The sequence below is a fragment of the Megalobrama amblycephala genome, linkage group LG13, assembly GCF_018812025.1.
Source record: "Megalobrama amblycephala isolate DHTTF-2021 linkage group LG13, ASM1881202v1, whole genome shotgun sequence".
Lineage (NCBI taxonomy): Eukaryota > Metazoa > Chordata > Actinopteri > Cypriniformes > Xenocyprididae > Megalobrama > Megalobrama amblycephala.
Window position 1 is genome coordinate 18,249,947 of NC_063056.1, and position 16,765 is coordinate 18,266,711.

The window sequence follows — 16,765 nt, forward strand, 5'->3', positions numbered from 1 at the left end:
ACAGACTGACCCATTGCTCATAATACTCGGATACCGTATCAGAGTTAAACTAGTTAGAAGCAAGCAGTGCCTGTTAGCACTATCTGCTGGCAGAATACAGATGCAGTGTGTAGCGATTCAATTCAAACGCATTGGGTTTATTTCACCAGATTGTTTCTCTGGTCCTCATACATAAATGCACTGTATTAAATCAACTCAGCTTATTACAGTTTTAAAAAAACAGCAGTGGACAGTTAGATACAGAATGTATAAAAAGAAAACAAAAAACAAAAGAAGAGACAAGTTTCTTTTTCACGTGTATAAATTTGGTTAGATGGGGCCAGGAAAACAGGGTTCACAAGAAACAGTACAACTATTATAAAAGGAAGGAGAGATAGCAGGAAAAAAAGAGAGGAGGGGGGAAGATAGAAGACAGTATAGACTTAACTGGAAATATTCACCCTCTACAAGATAGATGCCTGTAGCGGCTTTACCTCATACATGTGGTGTCAAAAACAACCCAGAAACTCCTCTGGCCTTTTAAACTCTACATTTTTACACAGGAAACCTCTTTTTCACAGCCTAAATAAAAAATAACACACTTCTCTCCTCAAATACCCCCTCTCACCTTCTCTTTTGAGTGTAACATTCATTTTTGTTGTTGTCATCATTTCTCTTCCCTCACTTGCTCCTTTACATCCTCCTCCCACTCCTATCTGACCAGTCTGGCTCAAAGTGTGAGCTGTACAGATGATAGAGCAGGTATTTAACATTGAGAAAAAAAAAAACTGACACGTAAAATCACAATGGGCCAAAATTAAGCTGGAACATTAGTGTCATGTCTAATTGTATCATTTTATGTAGACAATGACATAGTACGGTCCATTTTTCCATCTTAAAGCTTTGCACATACTTCAATGTTGCCATCAAAAAAACAAAAAAACAAAAACATGACAAATAATTGGTTCGCTACATTTTGACCAATCACAAGTCATGTTTTTAGTCTGCCAGATTTTTAAAAAAAGCTCACACCGTCTCAGACCTCATAAACCTACAAAATAAGGGGTTTCCGAGAGATTGGTATCACACCATCTGCGTCTCTCTCGTTCTCGGTTCTGTCCCGTTTCTACCAGAAGTCGCGGCGGTGATAGGCATCAGGGTCGCAGTATTTAGTCACCACCACTCTGTTGGCGAATTTCCTTCCCGTTAAGCCTTGCATTGCCTTCTGAGAGTCAAACACTGACATAAATTCCACAAAGATCTAAGGCAAAGAGGAGGGAAAAAAAAACAGACAACAGTTAACAAGTTACTTTTAAGATTTAAAATTCAAATGTACATGTAGTTATCGAACCTTTCCAGTGCCAGGAACTTCCAGGCCGTCTACAGGGCGTGGAATCTCGATGCTCTTGACTTGACCGTATTTAGAGCACTCGTCTCTGACGTCTTCCACGATCTCCTCATACTCTTCATCATCCAGCAGCTCCTCTGGGGCCACCATGTTCATCAGACACAATACTTCTGTGGGAATGCCGCCCATCTGAGTCATCGAGCTGTTCATGAGACCTGGAACTTGAAGGGTAACTGGGGTCTGGTTTATACCCGTCTTCAGATGAAAGAAAGAGGGGACGAGAGTGAGAAATAGGAGATAAGGTCCACGTGGCCTACATTCAGCACAACCACACAGGAATGTACTCAATACTTGATAAACATATTCACACTGTCCCTCACCAGTGTGGTGTTCTTGGAGCCGACGCTTGCTCTCTGGACCAGGAGTTTCTTGTCCCCCAGCTGCATCCCGTTTAGCCCCGCGATGGCCTGTGATAGTGAACAGTGTGCCTTGGAGAGGTTAACATGGGTGTCAATCAACAGCTCTGACACGCCACTAGCTCATCTCCTGTTCTAGCCCATGGATAAATCCTGGCTAAATTATTTCATTCTCATGGATCTACAGATACAGTCCATGTTAAACAGTATATGTAATATATGTACATATATGTAATGTGATGGAGACCACAGAACATGCAGAGGTCAAAGGTAAGTGTCAAGTAATGTGTAAGAGTGTTGTATAAGCTTTTGTTGTTTTCTGGGAGTTGACAGACTCATTATGTAGTAGGGCTGCACGATATATTTTAGCATCAATATTGCATGTGCGAATCAGCAAGAGTCACATTACAGGATATGCTATATCAAGTATAAGGATCGTAGTTGATTCGTACAGACCAAGCAACATGGTTTGAAATGCATATGATTCTCAGATTAATTGCAAAGTTTAACCATCATAGTGTGAAAGTTTATCATTTGCACATTTTAGGTTTTATACCATTCAACCACAAGACGACAATTTGGAACTTGCACGCTGTTTTCTGTGTGCACAGAGCCGCACAAACAGCACACGAACACCAAATTTTGTTCTCTTACGCATCTATTTGTGTTCGAACAGACCCACACACACAAAAAATGTCAAAATGCTGGTCTTGGTGAGTATCCTCGTAAACACAGTCGCTTAGAGCTTAGGTGAATGTAAACAATTGAGAAAGAAAATGGATGTATATAACTATATTAAATCCGTGCATTTGGTCTTAAAGTGACAGCATCCTAATAAATACCTGCGGCTATCTGTGTCATTAATCAAACAACAAAACACAAAGAGAAAATCACTTTTACAGCTTTATCAAAGATTAATTATATTTAATTTATACAGTGAAGACTATGCAGTGTTATTTTACATTTGATTATTCAATTTCTGAACCTGAATACGGTTAGACTTACCTGAAAAACAAAGCACTGTTTAATTCATTTGTATATTTGATCTATGCTTGTAATTTGTTTATTATTTTCTATGCAGATTAACCCCAATCATTCAAGAAGGATTCATTCTTTCCAAATAGAGCTATTCAAGTCATCTGGTGATATAATTTTTTATATCGGAAAAAACAAAAAATGAAATTTTTTTTTCCAATATCGTGCAGCCCTATGGTGTAGCTTTAATGCATTGCGTTTTCATCACCTGGTCACTGATATTGACGTCAACATATTCACAGAAGGCATAGCCCTTAGAGAGGCCTGTAGCGCTGTCTTTGACCAAATTAAAGGCCTTTAAAGGACCAAATGATGTCAGCAATTCTTTGACCTGTGGAACAGAGAAAAATTATTTACTCAAAATTATTTTTATAGAAATATTATACTTATATGTGTGTGTATATTCATAGACCTGAATTGGCTGCTAAAAAAAAAAAATTATTTTCAAATAAAATAAATACTACTACAAATTGTAATATTTCACAATATTACTGTATTTTTTGTCAAATAAATGTAGCCTTGGTGAGCATAAGAGGCTTCTTTCATAAACTGTCATTAAAATATTGAGTTTTTAAAATCCTATATACATTTTTCACAATGACAAGTAGTTTCTTGAGCAATTAGGTTACTTTTAAATAGTTGCCACGGGTTTGACATACTGCATAAATTATATCTGAGTAAAATATTTTATATTCTACCAATGATAAAACTGTGTTAAATGTTAAGTTTTGTGAGGGAGGGGAACTGGTAGGGAGCCCTTGTGCTCATGTGAGCTCCTTTATGAAAACAGACTGTGCCTATGATTACTACTAAATAGTGATTTTCAAGTTGAATCTGTGTAGAAGTCATAACAGTGTAACAGGTATCCAAGTGACATTTTGAATTTGATATTTGGACTATTTTTGATTGGCCAATGGGCTAGTTTTGTTACGTAGACATGGCAACCCTGCAAACATGTAAACTTAAAGGCTTTAAAGTTCAATATCATTGATCCATCTGTTCTGTGGAGCATGAAAAATGTTTATATTTCCTTTAGTAAAGCATAAAATAATTAACCAGATAACTCAAATTAATATGAACCCGCTTCTTCACGTTATCACAGTAAAAAGATTGGCATATATGCCAATATCAAAAGCTATCATAATCACATTGTTGTAGATGGTGTTGTCATCAGGTGTTAAGGACCGCACAGCCACTAAAAACAACAAGCCATGCCAAGTTATGCAAATACCATTGGTAAAAACAATTCTACTTTAATTAAATTCAAAATAATGGCAAATAATAAGTACTGGGAAATCAGTTCCCAATCAATAGTTAACTCAGCAACTCTTAGCACCCGGCACGTGCTGCCACATAATGCCATTTTAACACAAACCTGGTCATCGTTGAGGTAATTTGGCAGACCGCCAATAAAGAGTTTATGGGCCGAATCAGGCACCACAGTGGAAACAACGCCTACAAAGAGAGAACCAGAGGGTGACCAACAATGATCCACATTAAATAAATCACTAAAGTTTCAATGAAATTATGACTGAAGAGAGCAAAACATTGAGCGTACAAGAATTGGGGGAGCTAAAGAGTGACGTGCCTGGGACATAGACACTGGGATTCTCACTCATGCCGGGCAGAGGCTGGTAGTCGTGTGGTCGGCGAATCTTCAAACTCTGTCCCTGGAAAATGATGCCATCAAATGCCATGGCCTGTGTCGTCTCATCCACCGAACGGAACTGTATTACCAAACATAAAAATAACATTCAAATTACACTCCCAAAACGTTCTGAATCATTAATGTGAGGATCTACAAATTGAGCTCTACTGCTCAGAATGAAGACTGACCTCTAGAAAGGCAAAATTCTTGTCCTGGTTGATCTGAACAGCAAGGACTGGGTTTCCTGGGGCCTGTGTCAGGCCACCCAAACGCATCTGAGCATTGAAGAAGTCCATCATAGACTCCTATATATGTATATTTATAAAAAAACAGAAAGCACTGCTATTATCATACTGGAACAAGAACAAAGCAAAGCATAAAAAAAAATCTGTTGTACTCCAACAGAATACAGATGATTCATTATGATGATGACAGAAAGATCATCACATCTTCTAATACACCAAAATACTAGTGCATGTCAAAGATAATAATGAACCTCACCTCTGTGATGCCAAATGGGATGTTGCCCACGTAGAGCCGCCGGGCCTGTCGAGTCATCTGACTGCCCACGACAGGAACAGGTGTTGGGGTCACAGCCAGACCCTCAGGGGTCATTGTGGGCAGCAGAGCAGTGGCCGGGATCTGACCAGCAGCTGAAGTCAAAGAAAGGTTTACAAGTATGTTAGACATATGGTGGGCATATGTACACTACGGTTCAAAAATAATATTGTGAAATATTATAATTTACATTTTTATTATTATTATTTAACACATTATAAAATGTAATGTATTCCTGTGATGGCAAAGCTGAATAACTCCGGTCATCAGTGTTACATGATTCTTCAGAAATCATTGCAATATGCTGGTTTAGAGCTCAAGAAATATTTCGTATCAATAACAATTTTTGTTCAGGATTCTTTGATGAATAGAAAAAATTCAAAAGAACAGCATACTTTACTGTCTATACTGTCACATTTGATCAATTTAATAAATCTTTGCTGAGTAAAAGTAGTAATTTCTTTCAAAAAATAAAATAAAATCATACTGATCCCAAACATTTGAATGGTAGAGTTGTGCTTTAACAATTGTTCAGAGAGACAACTTTAAGGCAGCACATAACCAGAAAGATTCAATACCCATTCACCGTTGTCCAGGGCTGCATCATTATCATATTTGCAGGCATAAACATGAAAAACAGACTCTTACCCTGCATGGCTTTGTACTGCATGGGTGTGATGTGTTCAAATCCAGGAGGAGGAACATCCCAATATTTTTTCACTTTAATCTTTTTCTTCTCGCGGTGTGGAGAGCGACTGCACAGGGAGAAAGAGAAACCAACAATGACGGCATATGAAAATCCACAGGCTCTTTTCATGAATGCCCCTAAGAATTTTCCCCCACATACCTGCGTCTGTGTCTGCGGTCCTTGCTATCTCCATGACGTTCTCGGCTTCCTCTCCTTTCTCTGTCTCGGTCCCGGCTCCTTCTCTTCCTGTCCCGGTCTCTACTACGACTTCTCGAACCACTGCGCCGGTGGTGCTTGTTCTCCTTGTCTCGGTCCGCTGCACATTTGAGTTGCAAAGCAAAACATGAAAAAAAATTTCATGTATGTTTATTCAAACTGATATCTGCTTGCTAATTAATCACCAGTGTCAGAAATAAGATTTGTAAAAGTAATATTTAGTGGGTGAAATTAGTATTTTGTACATTTATGAGAGCATATATTTTTGACATTTGACATTATCTACTGGTGGGGGAAAAGTTTCAGTTATTTGAAATGGTCACTGCTTTATCTAAATCCTTAAAGAGACAGGTCACCAAAAATGTAAAAATCGGTATCATTTACTCATTCTCATGTTATTCTATGACTTTCTTCTGTGGAACATGAACATATTTTGAGAAATATATATTAGTCCATTCAATGGAAATCAGTGAGCACCAAAACTCAAACATTCTGCGAAATATCTTCTTTTGAGTTGTACATCATGCAGGTTTGAATCAACATGAGGGTATGACAGAATTTTAATTTTTGGGTGAACTATGCCTTTAACTGAATATAACTAGATAACAAATGCTATTTTAACTGTCACATTTTTGTCCTAAGCCCAGGTAACGTTTTAACATTGACCAGCTCTAACCTACTACTATTTCATGCATATATACATAAACATAAAGCTCAATATCTCTGTGAAAACATCACACTAACACACATCCTGTGCACATTAGGTTTGCGGTACACAAGCACTGCATTTGTCTGGTGTTCTTCTGTGCAATATGATGCAGACCACCCTTCTGGCTGCAGGACCATCCAGGGAAACAAACCCACTCACTGACCACTAACGCATCAACTTTAACACTTGACCAAACCCTCACTTTCATCACAATTATACCTTTATTTCTCACCTTGCTTGTTTTCGGTTAGCTGTCTCTCAAACTCGTCAAAATCTGACATTTTCCAGCTGCTCCAACGCGCCGAATGAGAGTGAAGCGGGCTAGCTAGCAGCTAGCAATTCGTTGGCTGCGAATATCTCGCAAACAAAAAAAATAAAGTTCACACCAAGCGTAAAACGTTAAGAAACTATAGTTTTTGTAAGGGAAAAATGCGTCCCTGGGAAAGCAAAGCGGAGTTTAATGAGAGCAGCAGGAGTCGAGCTGGAGTCTTCCAGAAACGCTCAGAACATACAAAGACAAGCATGAGGAAAATGTGCTTTCAAAGAGACCTAGAGTAAACACACATGCACCAGATGATGTGCTGGAATAAACGAGTGCTTGGCTCGTAGAAGAGCTCATGTATTCCTCAAAAACATCGAGATACGTTAAATACAGCCTCTATTTTCCACAAAATCTCTGTGAAACGCCAAGGCCGTGAGAGTGCGCCCACTAAGGTCAGTGGCCACTCCCAAACACTTCCGGGTCGATTTTACATTTCGAGCCATTAAAATATATTACAATATAACGAGTATCTATTACTGTTGCTTATTTTAATATTGTGTATATGCATTTAAAATCATAAAATGTAAATTCACATGTTCAGCTGTTTAGTACAAAAAAAGAAAGAAAAAAACTACACTGTATTGTTTTGACTTACAGCGCCCCCTAATGGATCTGCTCATAGGCAGTGAATAGTGGTAGGGATTTTGATTCATCACATTGACTCGAATCTTTTGAATCTGTTCATTACATTGTTTCATTCAAATTGCGTGATCCGGTTACACACCGTTACGCCAGAGGGTGCTGGCGAGTGTATTGTTCTGTGTTAGAGTTATGCCAGTGAATCATTTACTCAACATCTGCATTATTCATTCAGTTCGTTCACAAACGAGATGACTCGTTCAGTGTTGCTCCGTCCGAGTCTCAAAACACCGACTCGTTCAGTGAAGGGGGCGTGTTCGTTGAGTTGGCCCAACCAATTAAATTCTCATTCACAGCACTTACTCGAATTCTATTGGCTCTTGCTATAATCAGTCTTTGAATGGAGCTAGTTGGTGTGAATGATTCGTTCTGAATCGTTCATTTGAAAGATTTGTTCAAAATCACGAGCGAAACGCCACTAGTGGGCTCTTATCTGGAGGTTTGTGTAATGTAACAGCGAGCGAATTGTGCTGCATTGTTGTAATATTAATCAAGGAAATATATCTTTCAAGGGTACATGTAGATATTAGGATATATCTTTGTGCTGTGTCGAGTCGCTGTATCTGCATTCTGTGCGCTGCTGTCCTTTATGAATCTGTTAGTGTTGTGCTCGGCTTACTCATTATTACCATATAAACTTCTCCTGAGTTTTAACTAATAAGAGCATTTGACACTTCTATAAAACACAGGTAACGGTGAGCTGATCTATCTTCACTTGATCTTTGAGGTCTGAGACTCCCTCATATTACACTGCAAACAGTAAGTACTGCTCGTTGAATGACATTGAACTCTTATCAACGCAGTGTAATGGCTGAAAACTTTGTATTAATGATTTATGAGAAGGATTCAATGACATGCAGGACAGCAGGAGCACTGCTTACGTACTTTCACTTTATTGCTACACTGCGTTTTAGACATGCTGGTTTTTATTTTCATTATAGTTAAGGTTACACTCTCTTAACATAACTGTTAAGTAATGTAAAATGTAAAACAGCAATGGTTCTCAATCTCTCAACTCCAAGGCCCCCCTTTATCCGAATCAATATTCATAAACTCTCCTAAGCAAATATGTACCTCTGGTACTTCTGTTGTAATAAAACAAATAAACAAATAAATAAGATTGCCAAGGCACAAAGACACATACAGTTTACACGTGATACATAATTATTTGGTTGTCTCCTCAGTGGCAGGAATTGGCAGGCTGTCCACCAAAGGCTCAGTGCTGTTACTGTGTGACATTCAGGAGAAGTTCAGACCCAATATTTTCCAGTTCACAAACATCGTGAGCAATGCCGCAAGGATGCTACAGGTACAATCAGCACCTTCAGTTAATGAGCACTGCTGCAGTATTCATACAACACAGTCTATAATCATCATATATTTAATGTGCTGTCATCACTGCATCTCGTCAGCTTTCTGATTTTCTATGCATTATCTATATCCCTCTAGTTGTCTTCTGTCATTTTAGACTGAAAAATGTAAGTTTTGAGGGGTTTTTTTTTGTTTTTGTTTTTTTTGTTTACTTCATCGCAATGGTACGAAACTGCTATTTGAACACAAGAAATCATGGACATGATTAGAAAAGGCTAAATTGTCTCTTAAAATTGACTGTAAAATTACAGTCATATGAAATTAATGGGAAATACGAAAAATATGAAAAATCTATAAATCAATATAATATGAATCTATAAATCAGCCATGATTAATCAGTGTTTGATAATGTCTAATGTCTAAATACAGTGGCAAGAAAAAGTATGTGAACCACTTGCAGAATCTGTGAAAATGTGAATAATTTTAATAAAATAAGAGAGATCATACAAAATGCATGTTATTTTTTTTAGTACTGTCCTGAGTAAGATATTTTACATAAAAGATGTTTGCATTTAGTTCACAAAACAAAAAAATAGCTGAATTTATTAAAATGGCCCCATTCAACAGTATGTGAACCATTGATTCTCAATACTTTGTGTGGTTACCTGGATGATCTATTAGGACAACTGAGGGACTCAAACTCTTAAACTATTAAAAAAACTTCAAACATTCACTGATGCTCCAGAAGGAAACACGATGCATTAAGAGTCGGGGGGGTGAAAACTTTTGAATTCAAAAAAGGTAAATTGTACTTAATTTGTCTTCCGGGAAACATGCAAGTATCTTCTGTTGCTTTCGAAGAGCAGTACTAAATGAAAAACAATGATATTTAAACAAAATAAGAAAAATTGTGACATCTTCATCCTCTTCAAAAGTTTTCACCCCCCAGACTCTTAATGCATCGTGTTTCCTTCTGGAGCATCAGTGAATGTTTGAAGTTGTTTTAATAGTTGAGTTTGAGTCCCTCAATTGTCCTCAGTGTGAAAAGATGGATCTCAAAATCATTCAGTCACTGCTGGAAAGGGTTCAAATATGCAAAAATGCTTGAAAACTGATGAATCTGCAGGAGCTGAAGGATTTTTCTGAAGAACAGAGCTCAGTTTAACTGCTCAGGATAAACAAGAGACTCATGAACAACCATCACAAACCAAAAAAAACAGTCATAGATCATCCAGGTAACCACACACAGTATTGAGAATCAGTGGTTCACATACTTATAATGGGGTTATTTTAATAAATCCAGCTATTGTTTTGTCTTGTGAACTAAATGCAAACATCTTTTATGTAAAATATCTTACTCAGGACAGTACTAAACAAAAAATAACATGGATTTTGTATGATCTCTCTTATTTTATTAAAATTATTCACATTTTCACAGATTCTGCAAGTGGTTCACATACTTTTTCTTGCCACTGTATATATGTATATAATAAATAATAAAAGTTATTATGTAAATACTCCTACAAGCCTATATCTAACTAGCTATAGCTATATCTAACTATCCATCTATATATATATATATATATATATATATATATATATATAGTTTATAATTTAGAGGTGAATATTTTGATATTTTGTAGTACCATTAAATCCCCTCAAAATACAAAATATTAAAGAATAAATGTTTTTGAAACAAAATATTGGACATTCATTCATCAAAAAATGTTAGGTTTATTGTGTTCGTGTCTGTTTTGACTGCTGGGAAACACAAATGTGACCCTTACAGTAAGTGAAGAATACCAGAGGAATATCCATTTAAATCTTAACAATTAAATGGACATGATCTTGGCAGTTAAAAGGAACGTTTCTCTTCCAGGCATGTCGAATCCTGAACATCCCTCAGATTTTAACCGAGCAGTACCCTAAAGGTCTGGGCCCCACTGTTCCTGAGCTGGGGGCCGAGGGCTTGAAGCCTCACACAAAGACCAGTTTCTCCATGCTGACGGAGAGTGTCGAGAGCTCACTCAAGAGCCTGGGAGACCCTCAGCAAGTCATACTATGTGGCATCGAGGCTCAAGCGTGCATCGCGGTAACGTCAAATGGGTGTTTAAACTGGCACTTTTTACTTTCACAGACACATACTGTCTCCTGATCATGATCTTTAAGGTAGTTATTTTACTGTAGTGTACAACCTATGATCTCCTGGAGCGAGGCATGGAGGTCCATATTGTGGCAGATGCTGTCTCCTCTCGAAGGTACAATAATCATTTTGTTTAAAATATACAAAACTGAGAACTGTTGTGATATTCATGTATCTTATGAAAAGAGTTATGTGATAAGTATGAAAAACTGTTTTAAATCAATGCAAACATGAGACCCACACCCACATCTTTTCAAACACAAACTCAAGTCAAATGATGGATGACATTTATAAGCTTTTTTCTAAAGGTCTATAGAAACTGGAGGAATTTCAGTGTTTGCTTACAGATGAGATGGTTTTGTAAAATCCGATGCGTCCTATAAGTCAATTCTTTAAGTGATTGTCAAAAATGATTTGATAACACATCTGCCTGTTGTTTTTCAGTCAGACGGATCGTCTTTTTGCACTGTCACGACTGAAGCAGAGTGGGGCGTTTCTCACCACTACAGAGGCAGTTTTATTACAACTAGTGCAGGATGCCAAGCATCCCAACTTTAAAGAGGTACCTGCCAACCTGTCTGTCAGCCATATTTTAATTCTTTTAAACCCTGAAGGTATTTTGTCATCATCTATTCTAAATCAATCATATTTTTTCTTGTGCATATTAATGTTTATATATTAATAATTTATAACTTTTCTTATTTTTAATTCAAGAAATTTAAAATGTGTTTGTGTGTGTGCATATACATATGCATTTATACTCTCACCACCACCACTTTATTAGTTTCACCTGTTCAGCTGCTCGTTAATGCATATATCTAATCAGCCAATCACATGGCAGCAACTCAATGCATGTAGACATGTTCAAACTGAGAATCAGAATAGGGAAGAAAGGTCATTTAAGTGACTTTGAAAGGGGTCTCAGACGGGCTGATCTGAGAATTTCAGAATTCATTTTCATGCACAACCATCTCTAGAGTTTACAGAGAATGGTCCAAAAATATCCAATGAGCAGCAGTTCTGTGGGCGGAAATGCCTTGTTGATGCCAGAGGTCAGAGGATAATGGCCAGATTGGTTGGAGCTGATAGAAAAGCAACAGTAACTCAAATAACCACTCGTTACAACCAAAGTATACAGAAGAACATCTCTGAACGCACAACATGTCGAACCTTGAAGCAGATGAGCTACAGCAGCAGAAGATCACACTGATTGACACTCCAGATAGCTAAGAACAGGAAACTGAGGCTACAATTTGCACAGGCTCACCAAAACTAGACAATAGAAGATTGGAAAAGTGTTGCCTGGTCTAATGAGTCTTTATTTCTGCTGCAACATTCAGATGGTAGGGTCAGAAGTTGGTGTAAAAAAACATGAAAACAGGCTGCTGGTGGTGTGGGGGATATTTTCTTGATATTTTCTTATTTCCCCTTAGTACCAACTGAGCATTGTTTAAATGCCACAGCCTACCTGAGTACTGTTGCTGACCATGTCCATTCCTTTATGACCACAGTGTACCCATCTTCAGCAGGATAAAGTGCCATGTCACAAAGCTCAGATCATCTCAAACTGGTTTCTTGTACATGACATTGAGCACGTTTACATGCACACCAGTAAGCTGATAACTCACAAATATCAGCTTATTGAAATAACCAGTTTTCCCCCTTTACATGCAAACCAGTAAACTGACAATGCAAGTAAACCACGTTTACATGACTTTATTAATAAATCGGGTTATTTCCCTGTAGTGACGTCAAGAAATAATCATTTGAGTATCTGACTCTGAGTATTCCATATGGAATGTCAATTGTGATGTTAAAGCTTTCTACATGTCAGCAAGAAACTTAGGGCTCATATATTATTCTCTCATGCAGTTACAGATACAGCGTTTTTACTGAACCACTTCTACTTCTGCCGCACGAGAGATGAGAACACATTTTTACAATTTTCTGGGTCTTGAAAGAGTCTGCGTTTGTGATATTACTTCTTCCTTTCCTGCAAAACGCTCACTCTGTGTTTAAATCTGCACTAAGGATGCGTTTCTGTCACGTATCACACATGCGTACTTCAATAAGCCGACAGAAAGCAGGTTAATGTGTTTACATGCCGCGTGAAATCGGGGTAAGAGGCAAAAAACTACCTGTTCCGACAGGTTCATGCTTAAGCCGTTTATGACCTTACTCTGATAAAAGAAAATGGGTAACCGGGTTTACGTGACCACATGCATTGTCGGCTTATTAAGCATAATCGGGTTAAGGACGTTCATGTAAATGCACTCAATGAGTTCACTAAACTCAAATGGCCTCCACAATTACCATATCTCAATCCAATAGAGCACCTTTGAGATGTGGTGGAATGGGAGATTCGCATTATGGATGTGCAGCCAACAAATCTACAGCAACTGTGTGATGCTATCATGTCAATATGGACAAAAATCTCTGAGGAGTGTTTCCAGCTCCTTGTTGAATCTATGTTATGAAAAATTAAGGCAGGTCTGAAGGCACAATGGGGTTCAGTCCGGTGCTAGCAAAGTGTATCTAATAAGGTGGCTGGTGTATATATATATATATATATATATATATATATATATATATATATATATATATATATATATATATATATATATATATATACACAAATAATATATAAATAAATATAATGTAGGAAAAATCTTAATGCACATGCGTGTTAAACACAAGGAATTCAGCACAAAATTTGCATTGGCTACATTAAAATTGTTTGTACATTTTTAAGCTTAAGCAGTACATTTTTAAGCTTAAGTGCAGCACTCGTTAGTAAGGTCTGATCGCGCTCTGACAGCGGCAGTGATGTCTCGCTCTCATTGAAGTATATGCGCGAGACATCACTGCCGCTGTCAGAGCGCGATCAGACCAAACGAATCGAGTGATGAATGCAGTTGGACATAGTGGTGTATTAGAGGTAAAAAATTATATAAATACTGTTCGGTTTCTCGCACAAACCGATCGTTTCGTGTCTTAGGACATCAATGTGTCGTCACGATCCGCAGGGTTTAATTTGGACTTGTCTATGCAAGTTTTATTTACTCTTATAGTAGAAGTTCCCATCCACTAGCATTATTTGACTGACAGACGGCAACGGTTGGAGTTAAAAATCATCATTTGTGTTCTACTGAGGAAACAAAGTCACCTAGACCTTGGATGCGCTGGGGATAAGCAGATAAACATCAAATTTTCATTTTTGGGTGAACTATCCCTTTAAGGAAATAATGATTCTGCAGTTTTTTGGAAACACTTTAGTATGGGGAACACATATTCACTATTAACTATGACTTTTGCCTCAAACTCCTAATTTACTGCTTATTAATAGTTAGTAAGTTAGTTGTTAAAGGTGCCCTAGAATTAAATATTGAATTTACCTTGGCATAGTTGAATAACAAGAGTTCAGTACATGGAAAAGACATACAGTGAGTCTCAAACTCCATTGTTTCCTCCTTCTTATATAAATCTCATTTGTTTAAAAGACCTCCGAAGAACAGGCGAATCTCAACATAACACCGACTGTTACGTAACAGTCAGGATCATTAATATGTACGCCCCCAATATTTGCATATGCCAGCCCATGTTCAAGCCATTAGACAAGGGCAGGACGTCTGGATTTGTGCACAGCTGAATCATTAGACTAGGTAAGCAAGCAAGAACAATAGCGAAAAATGGCAGAAGGAGCGATAATAACTGACATGATCCATGATAACATGATATTTTTAGTGATATTTGTAAATTGTCTTTCTAAATGTTTCGTTAGCATGTTGCTAATGTACTGTTAAATGTGGTTAAAGTTACCATCATTTATTACTGTATTCACGGAGACAAGAGCCGTCGCTATTTTCATTTTTAAACACTTGCAGTCTGTATAATTCATAAACACAACTTCATTCTTTATAAATCTCTCCAACAGTGTGTAATGTTAGCATTAGCTACAGAGCACAGCCTCAAACTCGTTCAGAATCAAATGTAATACATCCAAATAAATACTATACTCACATGATCTGATGTATGCATGCAGCATGCATGACGAACATCTTGTAAAGATCCATTTGAGGGTTATATTAGCTGTGTGAACTGTGTTTATGCTGTTCAAGGCAAGCGCGAGCTCCGGGGGTGGGGAGCACGAGAATTAAAGGGGCCGACCTATATATCGGTGCATAGTTAATGATGCCCCAAAATAGGCAGTTAAATAAAAATATATGGGGTATTTTGAGCTGAAACTTCACAGACACATTCAGGGGACACCTTAGACTTATATTACATCTTTTAAAAAGAAGTTCTAGGGCACCTTTAATGTTTAGGTATTCGGTAGGATTAAGGGATGCAGAATATGGCATTAATATGTGCTTTATAAGTACTAATAAACAGCCAATATTCTAGTAGTATGCAAGCTAATAAGCAACTAGCTAAAAGTGAGAATTCTTCCCCATACTAAAGTGTTACCAGTTTTTTTTTTTTTTTTATCCCTGCTTGTAATTGTAGGTTTCTTTGTGTCTGAATGAGAGCATAATGAGGAAGCGCTGAGGTAGATGGGATTTTGTGCTGATTAGGTTTGCGTTTGACTATTGTTCTGTTCATGTTCTGACCTGTCCTCCTTCATTTTTCGCACACAGATCCAGAAACTCTTGGCTCACCCCTCCCCTGATACAGGCCTGCTGGCCTTCTTCAGCTCTCTATAGGGCCAGTCACACACCACACCCTGCACACATAATTACATAAATTACTAAAAATCAGCACAAACTGCTCTCTGAACCTGTTGGAATCATGTGATCTTTGAACATTTGAGTATTCAATTAAATATTTACTTTCATGGAAACGCAAATATTTTACATTTCAAATCAGTCAGATGGTTCTAAAATTCAGTGTCAGAAAAACAGTAAGAGTTGTTGGTAATGCTAAAATAAGGTCTGCATGTTAACATTAGTTAATGCATTAGATATCATAAACTAACAGTCAGCATTTTTACACCATTTATGGTAACATTTACAGTAAAATCCCACTATTTAATGTTTGTTAATGCATTAACTAATACATTCGTTACAGTATTTATTAATCTTAGTTAGCGTTAGTTAATAAAAATACAACTGTTCATTGTTAGTTCATGTTAGATCAAGTCCTTGAAATGATATTAACAGATACAGCTTTTGATTTGAATTAGTAGTGATCTATTAGTACATTAATTAACATTACCTAATATTAATAAATGCTTTAGAAGTATTTTTCATTGTTAGTTCATGTTAACTAATGTTAGCAAAAGGAACCTTGTTATAAAGTGTTGCCGCATTGATTAATCTAGGTTAATTTTAATTTATAAATATACTATTTTGGTAACTCTTTACAGTAAGATTTCATTAGTTAAGTTAATTCAAATTAAGTTAACATGAATAAAGAATGAACAATACTTCTGCAGCATTTATTAATCTTAGTTAATGTTAATTTCTGTTATTAAATTCAAAAGTTGTATTTAACATTAATGCACCATGAACTAACATTAACAAACAATGAACGACTAACAAAGATTAATAAATACTGTTACAAATGTATTATTCATTGGTAGATCATGTTAGTTTATACATTAACTAATGTTAACAAATGAACCTTATTTTTGCATGTAAAGTGATATGAATGTATAAAACCTTATTGTAAAGCATTGCCAAATGATTATATTCTGTACATGCATCACTATAAAATAAGAATAAAATATTATTTGTTAGCCTCTTGGTTATTCA

The 16,765-nt window shown here is 36.9% G+C and overlaps 2 protein-coding genes across 7 annotated transcripts; one reads left to right on the top strand and one right to left on the bottom strand.

Annotated features, from left to right (window-relative positions):
• Positions 1 to 116: 116 nt before the first annotated feature.
• Positions 117 to 7,345, bottom strand: u2af2a (U2 small nuclear RNA auxiliary factor 2a). Of its 4 annotated transcripts, none has more exons than XM_048151814.1 (11): positions 6,830 to 7,345; positions 5,832 to 5,988; positions 5,633 to 5,739; positions 4,928 to 5,079; positions 4,615 to 4,731; positions 4,367 to 4,505; positions 4,154 to 4,233; positions 2,987 to 3,109; positions 1,708 to 1,794; positions 1,331 to 1,582; positions 117 to 1,240 (listed from the first exon to the last, which is right to left on the bottom strand). In XM_048151814.1, exons 1-11 carry the CDS (start codon positions 6,876 to 6,878, stop codon positions 1,106 to 1,108), a joined length of 1,398 nt encoding a protein of 465 aa, XP_048007771.1. In that variant the 5' UTR covers positions 6,879 to 7,345; the 3' UTR covers positions 117 to 1,105. The 4 variants fall into 4 exon arrangements, with proteins under 4 accessions (XP_048007771.1, XP_048007770.1, XP_048007769.1 ...); XM_048151813.1 differs by having other exon boundaries at positions 1,708 to 1,815; XM_048151812.1 differs by having other exon boundaries at positions 4,337 to 4,505.
• A 527-nt stretch (positions 7,346 to 7,872) lies between these two features.
• Positions 7,873 to 16,749, top strand: isoc2 (isochorismatase domain containing 2). Of its 3 annotated transcripts, none has more exons than XM_048153535.1 (7): positions 7,873 to 7,997; positions 8,248 to 8,317; positions 8,743 to 8,867; positions 10,749 to 10,961; positions 11,057 to 11,127; positions 11,457 to 11,574; positions 15,650 to 16,749. In XM_048153535.1, coding segments are annotated over exons 2-7 (594 nt in total). In that variant the 5' UTR covers positions 7,873 to 7,997; positions 8,248 to 8,316; the 3' UTR covers positions 15,716 to 16,749. The 3 variants fall into 3 exon arrangements, with proteins under 3 accessions (XP_048009492.1, XP_048009494.1, XP_048009493.1); XM_048153537.1 differs by having other exon boundaries at positions 7,943 to 8,071; XM_048153536.1 differs by lacking the exon at positions 7,873 to 7,997 and adding an exon at positions 8,004 to 8,155.
• Positions 16,750 to 16,765: the final 16 nt, after the last annotated feature.

Excerpts from the sequence above, each read along its gene's own strand:
- u2af2a (XM_048151811.1), bottom strand. The coding sequence starts at position 6,878 with ATGTCAGATTTTGACGAGTTTGAGAGACAGCTAACCGAAAACAAGCAA. Across the intron at positions 5,740-5,831 it reads GACCGCAGACACAGACGCAG|TCGCTCTCCACACCGCGAGA; the intron begins GTATGTGGGGGA and ends CTCCCTGTGCAG. Across the intron at positions 1,241-1,330 it reads AAGTTCCTGGCACTGGAAAG|ATCTTTGTGGAATTTATGTC; the intron begins GTTCGATAACTA and ends TCTTTGCCTTAG.
- isoc2 (XM_048153535.1), top strand. Across the intron at positions 11,128-11,456 it reads GATGCTGTCTCCTCTCGAAG|TCAGACGGATCGTCTTTTTG; the intron begins GTACAATAATCA and ends GTTGTTTTTCAG. Across the intron at positions 11,575-15,649 it reads AGCATCCCAACTTTAAAGAG|ATCCAGAAACTCTTGGCTCA; the intron begins GTACCTGCCAAC and ends TTTCGCACACAG.